This window comes from Meleagris gallopavo, chromosome 3 (assembly GCF_000146605.3).
Source record: "Meleagris gallopavo isolate NT-WF06-2002-E0010 breed Aviagen turkey brand Nicholas breeding stock chromosome 3, Turkey_5.1, whole genome shotgun sequence".
NCBI classification, from domain to species: domain Eukaryota; kingdom Metazoa; phylum Chordata; class Aves; order Galliformes; family Phasianidae; genus Meleagris; species Meleagris gallopavo.
The window spans coordinates 63,707,712-63,715,802 of NC_015013.2; the positions used below are offsets into that span (position 1 = coordinate 63,707,712).

At 35.3% G+C, this 8,091-nt stretch overlaps 1 protein-coding gene across 1 annotated transcript in view; it reads left to right on the forward strand.

The window, feature by feature from the left end:
- The window catches only part of HNF4G (hepatocyte nuclear factor 4 gamma), a 17,518-nt gene extending 9,602 nt beyond the window's left edge, over positions 1–7,916 (forward strand). The window contains exons 4-9 of the mRNA XM_010709045.3: positions 69–224; positions 2,434–2,521; positions 3,612–3,764; positions 3,962–4,198; positions 4,685–4,807; positions 5,188–7,916. Coding sequence (XP_010707347.1) covers positions 69–224; positions 2,434–2,521; positions 3,612–3,764; positions 3,962–4,198; positions 4,685–4,807; positions 5,188–5,306 — 876 coding nt within the window. The 3' untranslated portion in view covers positions 5,307–7,916. The remainder of the gene's footprint in view (positions 1–68; positions 225–2,433; positions 2,522–3,611; positions 3,765–3,961; positions 4,199–4,684; positions 4,808–5,187) is intronic.
- Positions 7,917–8,091: the final 175 nt, after the last annotated feature.

Below are 8,091 nucleotides of genomic sequence, written 5' to 3' on the forward strand. Positions count from 1 at the left end.
TAGTTTGTTCTGAAAATGCAACTATATGAAATTCAACATTATTACTTTTTTTCTTTCAATATGTCCAGATCTCAATCTCCAGTCCTGGTGCAAGCACTGACATAAATGCTAAGAAAATCGCTGGTATTAGTGATGTCTGTGAATCTATGAAGCAGCAACTTTTGGTCCTGGTGGAATGGGCTAAATATATTCCTGGCTTCTGTGAGTTGCCACTGGATGATCAGGTACAAGAAAAGACCAAAGGGAGAACATTATTAACTGTCTTTTTCTTTCTGTGATATTTTAATTATATGAGAAAACAATAGTGCAGTGTCTGATCAAATACAGCTTGATACTACATGCTTGATTTTAAAACTTTTTTTTTCTTTTTTAAATTTTGAAGTAACACCACCATGGAAAAATAGAAGGAGTTGATATGGCTCTAGCTTATTAAAAGAAAGAATCACTTCTTCAGCAAGCCAGTTGTCATTTAGTGTTTTGTGTTTTCTTTCGGAAAGCAGAAATACCAAGTTGAATGCGGAAATGAAAAGAATATTGTAAAAAATCATGATTTTTTTCTGATCTTCCAAAGTATTTATTTTATGTCTATCTTTCATTATAATATAGTTTAAGGCAGCCTGTTATTTAATTTGAAGCAGATTTTCTCTGCTTGCAAAAAATAAAAGCCATAAGAATCTTGAGCAAATGCCAAACACATGCTGATGTCACTCTATAGCAAATAATATTTCATATGATATAATGTACTCAAATTATATTGTAGATAACAAAAGTGTAGAGAAAAAAAATCATCAAAATGTGAAGGGTTCTTCAGGGTCTTTATTACAGAGGTCTGACTTATCATCTCATTTGTAATGCAGCTAATGTTTAGTGGGTTTCAGAGCAAACCATGTTGGCACACAGAATAAGTGTCTTCATGTTGTGGTAGGCTTTTTTGTCACTGACTTCCTGGATAGAAGATTAATTCATGGCTCAGGATCTCAGTGACGTCTGATTTAGCTTGAAAATTACTTTGAGAAGTGAAACTGAGCAATTCCTCTTTTTTTTTTTTCCTCTTTAGTCCTTCAGTTTTTAACAAAGTCTCATTAAGAACATTAGATAATTTGGTTTGAAACTAAAACTGAATTCGTTCCCTTTTATATTCTTTCTCAGAAATACGGAGTTGGTTCAGACACAGGAGATAACCCCACATTAGTACTTCACTATCTATGCAGACCCGTGGAATATTTATATGTGCACAAACTCATCAGACAAGTTAAAAACCTGTAAAAGAAAGAGAAATGTAGTGTTAGATCTTTAAATACAGTGTTCTACAAAGGCACTGGAAGCAAGCAAAAAACAACTTGCTAAGATGACATGAAAATATGGAAAGGATCAGATGTCAGTAAGAAGTTACTGTCTTTACTTAAATGAAAAAAGTCATCAGTACAGATAGATAAATAAAGGCTGAGAATGCGCTACTTGAAGAATGCATATGTGGGAAACATTCCTGATCTTTGAATACTTTCAAAAATTAATGACAAAGGTATTGGGAGTTAAAATATTTATTTATTTATTTATTTATTTATTTATTTATTTATTTTTATGATAACTTCCTTTTAATGTGCATTGCGTGTTTATTAATCACATTAATCATCTGGTTTGCGACAAACAATTCCTGATCTTGGAATCAGACTGTGGAGCAGGCCAATCCGGATAAGTTAACTCTACTGAGAGTCTGATGAGTCTTAATACATTAAGTATTCCTAGGTGCTGAATTCCTTTACATCACCCATAAAGAATGGGCTTGGCTTCATAAGGAAATGCTTGCACAGAGAAAAATTTTGTGAGTTAACAGAGGTCAGTGCTGAAGCTTCAAGGAGATTTTAAAAGGGAAGGTAAATAGGTGACAAAGAGTAAACTAATGATCACATTTTGTACCACCTTCCTGGTAGGAATCAAGTTTCTTCATTGTTTACTGTAGTGTATATTTTAGCATATCTGACTGTGTTGGGGAAAAAGCTCTTTTATGTAACACATACAATTTTGATGATAAAAATGGAGGAGTGACAGTGAAGAATTTACCATTATGGTTCATTCCAGCCCACTGGAGTCTTTGACACCAACCTAAAATTTCAGAGCAAAATTTGTTAATGAAGTAAAGGCAAGGAATAAATACAAGAACTGTACTGACTTAGAAGTATTTTGTAGAGTGATATGTTTAAGATTATCACCAACTGCTAGAAGTGACAAGGAATGATAATTTTATTATAATATTATAATTACAAATACAATGTTATACAGTGGAAGGTTTTTTTATATTTATTTGACATTTTACCATATGACCTTACAGTACATATATCTAAAAGTATTCATGTTAATATGCACGGTCATTCATTTTGCCCTTTCTTGGAAGTTACTGCTTTATTTTCTAATGAGTCTGCTATTTTTTTTAAGGTTGCACTGCTGAGAGCACATGCTGGGGAACACCTGTTGCTTGGAGCAGCAAAACGGTCCATGGCATATAAGGACATTTTACTTTTAGGTAAATATTGGTTTTATTTCAATTAATAGTGATGATGATATAGTATACTAGCAACCATGTAGTCACTTAAGTGGGACAACTGTTGTGACATAATCAAAGCAATGCATTCTGAGAATGCTAAATAGCTATTAAAGACATAATGTCATCTGCCCTGTTCCAGCAAAAGCAGAATACCAGAAGACCAGAAGCAACAATTTAGAGATTTCCTAGCAAATGATTTCGTTACGTTAGCATCATTTTTTATATCTTTATCCCATACAAAAAAAAAAAAGAAAAAGAAAAGAAAAGATCACAGTAACAACAAAAAACACCACCAGTACCAAAATCACATAAGAAATCTTCATTTAAGAGAGGAGATTCAGTCTCATGAAAACCATTTACCTGGTTCTTTCCTAAAAGCTCTTCAGAAATTATCACAGAAGATCCTATAGGCTATGAAAGAGGATGGCCTGTTCCCTGCAGCTGTCTTTCCCAGCATCTTTTTCACTGCTGTTTTGACAGCTGCCATGTGTCACCATGCAAAGAGCAATCCTGTTTTTCCCTGCCATGTTGGATGTAGATACCTACATCCAAAGAAGAGGTGAAATTGAGTATTTACTGAAAGTTTTCTGATGCTTCTACATTTTGTTGGGAATAACAAGAGCATTTGTTGGATAATGAAGCATTCCTGATGTCTTCTCTGAAAAAAGGCTATTTGTCCATTGAAAAATCTCATTATTCATCTTGGGATACAGTGGGGGGAGAAAAAAGTTAGATCAGTTTACTGGTATCTTTATCTTTTGTATAAAGGCTTGCTAATACCATGCTTGTGCATTCAAATGTCCATGTCAGTGCCGTGGACTAATAAGTAACTACACATGATGGCATATTTACCCGCACAGTTTATTCACTGGGTGAGAGCTGTAATTGGTACCTATAACTTTATTTGCATCATGAAATTTTTGTATGCTATAAAGGAGAGCTATTGAATGAAAAAATACTAATTTGATTAAGCAAAATAAAATATATTTTTGAAAATGATTTTCATCATGTAGTATGTTGCATTTAAATCTTTATATCAGTCTACATGTTGTTATTCTTTCTTTCCAAGGTAACAACTATATAATCCATCGCAACAGTACTGAAGTGGAGATCAGCCGAGTCGCAAATCGAATTCTAGATGAACTAGTTCGACCCTTCCAGGAAATTCAGATAGATGACAATGAGTATGCTTGCTTGAAAGCGATTGTGTTTTTTGATCCAGGTACATTCCTGAAAATATATCTCAGAATTATTGTTAATTATTGGTTTTGTTCAGATTACACTGAAAGTGATTTTTGTTGATATAGCATGTGCTCATGATATCTAGCTGGGAGGAAAAGAACAAAATGGAAAAAAAAAAGTAAGATGCTCCTCCCAAATCAAAATGCATCTTGATTGTATGCTTTTGTCATTTTTCAGATGCAAAAGGCCTGAGTAATCCAATGAAGATTAAGAACATGCGGTACCAAGTCCAAATCAGTTTAGAGGATTATATTAATGACCGTCAGTATGACTCCCGAGGAAGATTTGGAGAGCTTTTGCTTTTACTGCCTACACTCCAGAGTATCACTTGGCAAATGATTGAACAAATACAACTGGTTAAACTATTTGGAATTGTTAAAATTGACAGTTTGCTTCAGGAAATGTTACTGGGAGGTAAGTTAACAACATCTCAAACTTACTATGCTGTATTCTGTTGAATTTAGCACACTGAGATGCTGAGGGAATCATGATGTAAGCAAGCACTTTGACCAGTACCACACTGACTGAGCTTCAGGTCATATAATCGTTAGCTAAATGCTTGTCCTGTCTGCTCATCTTATTCCCTCAGTCCTACAGTCTCAGATTGTGCTTTGTACTTCTTAGTCTTTTCTGAATATCTAGACACAGAATTCCCTTGACAGATTACAGAATTCTTACAGATATTTCAAGAAGTCTGCTGTTAATGCAATCAAAACAGTGCAAATAAACACAGTGCTTAATGTGGTTGAAGTCTGGTTAAATTGTTTAATGAATACCCAGAGGCAATTATTCAAATTGCCAATCAAAATATTTACTCTGCAGAAATATAATTATTGCAATATAAATTGCTGGCAACAACCTGCTCTTCTAAACTGATATATGCTCATGTTATTTTTGCAGGTACTTCTAATGATACCAGTCATTTACATCATCCAGTACATCCTCACTTAGCTCAAGATCCATTAACTGGCCAAACCATCCTCATAAGTTCAATGTCTGCTCCTGTACATGCAGAACAGATTTGTAAGTAATTGCAAGTTAGCCTTCCATCATAAAATTTCAGTCTTATAGTTTAACATATTAATTAAAATGGTGGCCTGTCAGTGCTTATAGAGTTATTTCATAAAGAATAAAATAATTGTGCATTTTAAAAACATTTTGTAAACAGTGATAAGTAAGAGTCTTTGGCTTGAATTTAATCTAATTTTAACAATTTAGCACCATTCTGATACATCGTTGGTTTTACGTGCACAATTTCTGATAAGCTGAAATCTCCAATAATGTCCAATTTGCCTAGCATGACGAACGTAGAAGAACTGTATTTGGGGTCAGTAGTATGTATATATTTGTGCAGAATTGGACAGAATATTAAAAAGTGCAATTCTTTCTGAATTTTTTTTCAGCAACACCAGAGACTCCATTACCTTCCCCTCCTCAAGGCTCTGGACAAGAATACAAAATGTCTTCAAATCAGGCTTCAGTAATTGCACAGCAGTCTATTTTGAAACAAAAATCATTGTGATAATTTTCTTTGTCTTGCTCATCCTACTTTCCTTATTTCCCCCATTCTTTCCCTTCAGTTCTCCCTCCTTCCATTCCTCCTTCCTTTTTATGCACTAGATAATTTGGTAGGAAACTTGCACATTTAAAATCTCAGGATGATAAAGAAGATTATTTCCCCAGCAGCCACTACTGTGGGTGTTTCTTGAGACCCTTTATGATTTGGAAAGTAATACTCACTGTTCTGACTGCTATGTAGAGCTGTAACTGTGGACACTGCAGCTGATAAAAATGTATAAAGGTTGATGTTATTTTTAGATCTCTTAACTGCACAGATTCATTTTTTTTTATTTTCTGTTTTAGTTGTCATCTTAATATTATTGTTTTAGTTGTGTATATAACTTTTTTTTTTCATTGTGAGTGAACAGTCTAGGGCTTGTTTAGCTGTGAATTGTAGGCATGAAAAAGTGCATTAGTCAAACCAAAGCGAAGATTCCACAAACAAAGCACATATAGTAAATAAAAACGAGGAAATACTGAATGGATAGAAGTATTCAATACGTTTTCAAAAATACTGATTTGAAAGAAGCATCTCTTTCAAATAAAATTTCAACAAAGGAGTTGAATCCTCCCTGCAACAAATTTGTGTGAATCAGAGGGAGGGCTTGCCATGTGCGACAATGTTTGAGAACTTTTTGAAATCTACATACACAGTAATGTCTGTATTACTCAACGAGACAGTACCTAGGCATGGATGTATAGACACCAGAGTGCTACCATTTATATTACTAAAGAGTTAAAAAGGGGTCTGAATTTTTAATGGTCAGGACTATTTCTCTCCCAGACAATTTCTCAGGGCATTTTGGGAATTAGGCCTGTCTAGGGACACTTTTTACTCTGTACTTTCAATATTGCCATCTTTCTTTACAGAGAATAACTGTAGAAACATAGCCAGGCCATGTCAGTTGACCTCAAGACTGGAGTATATAGACTTTGTACTGTTTAATTTACTAATGTAAATGTAGGCATTGTGTTATTTGTCTAACTGTCTGGTGAGTGCACTGGCAATCACTCTAAACTTTACTAGAGAATAATTGTATCAGAGCTGCTCTGAAAGTAATGCCTCCTATTTTATTATGCTTTGTCACAACGGCAGAGGTGGATGTTGGCAGTATGGCAGTAGAGATCAAACCTTACCACCAATAATCCATTATGTTTTGTTGCCATGTGACAGATGTCAGCAGAGGGGCAATCTGACATATCTGACATGGAAGCGTGTATGAAGCAAAAGTATGGAATTTAATTCCTTCATGTGGAAAAAATAGCACTTATTGACATTCATCAACACGTGCCTAATGTTTATGGAGGCCAAACAGTGGGTTTGAGTGCAGTGATGCAGTGTGTGCATTTCAGCACTGGTGAAAACAGTGACAGTTTTCTGGACCACTATGAGCCTGAGTTAAAATGGCAGTCCATGGAGTAGACACATGAGAATTTTTTACAGAAGAAAAAGTTCAAGATTCAGCCCTCGGCAGGAAAGGTGATGTGCACTGTCTTTTGGGACAAAAACGGGGTGATCCTTCTGGATTTCCTGGAACCTGGACAAACCATCAACTCTGACAGCTACATCATGAGACTGACTAAGTCGAAGGTTCAAGCTTCCAGAGTCAGACTGGAGAAGAAGACAGCCTTTCTCCTGCAACACAGTAATGCCAGGCCCTTTACCATTTTGAAGATCATGGAAAGCACAACCAATCTGGGCAGCACTGTCATATCACACCCACCATATAGTCTAGATTTGGAGCCTTTTGACTTCCATCTATTTGGGCTGAGGAAAGATGGATTACATAGCCAGCATTTTTCTATCAACAGTGTCACAGAAACTGTGAAACAGTGGATTACCTCCAGTGGTGCATATATTTATGGGCGTGGCATGCAGGCTCATGTTCATCACTGGCAAAAATGCATTGCTAAAGCTGGTGACTGTTGAAAAATAGCATTTTGTAGCTGAGAATTTGCTGAGAATAGTGTTTTTGTACTCCTGTTGTAGTTTCTATGAAATAAATAGGAGGCATTGCTTTCAGAGCAACCTACATATTTATATTGTAGATCTATGTCTGGAGACAGATGATTTGCTAACTCAAGTGATAGACATGCCTGAATTCAACTCCAGATGTTCCTCATTTGAGCCATGGTATTTCAAGCTATGAAGATAACCAGCACATCATGTTTGGATTTCAAACTCAGAATTTTCAGGTGTTTGGTATGAATTGACTTACTGTGATGAGTCCCCTTTGACTCCTCTTCTTCCTTTCCCAGTTTTGAAGGATCCGGAATTGATTGACATTTTCTTTCTGAGGTCTATATTAACTGATCTAGATAGAGACCCTCTTCAGTTTGCACAAGGGGCTGTTGTGACACATGCTCATATGGGCATATATTCATTAAGAATGTTTGAAAATTATCTCTTATAAAACATGAAGTGATTATTTTGTTCATACAGTAGTGATATCATAAGAAAATTGCCACTTTGCACATTTTATTTATTCCAGACAGCAATGCTATTCTTTTAATACTTCAAAGTAGGTGTTTGTTTGGATTTCCCCCCCCTAGAAGCTATATAAGAAATAAACAGGAAAAATATTTGCAGTATGCTGAACCATGGCAAAGATGAAACACAATGGAGTTAGAAATTCTGCAAGGTGAGAAGTTGTTCATCCTGAATCAGGCATTTGCCTGAATCACAGCATCCAAAGATGATATAATTAAACCACTGGCCTTTAAGGTTATTTCACATACTTTTTTTT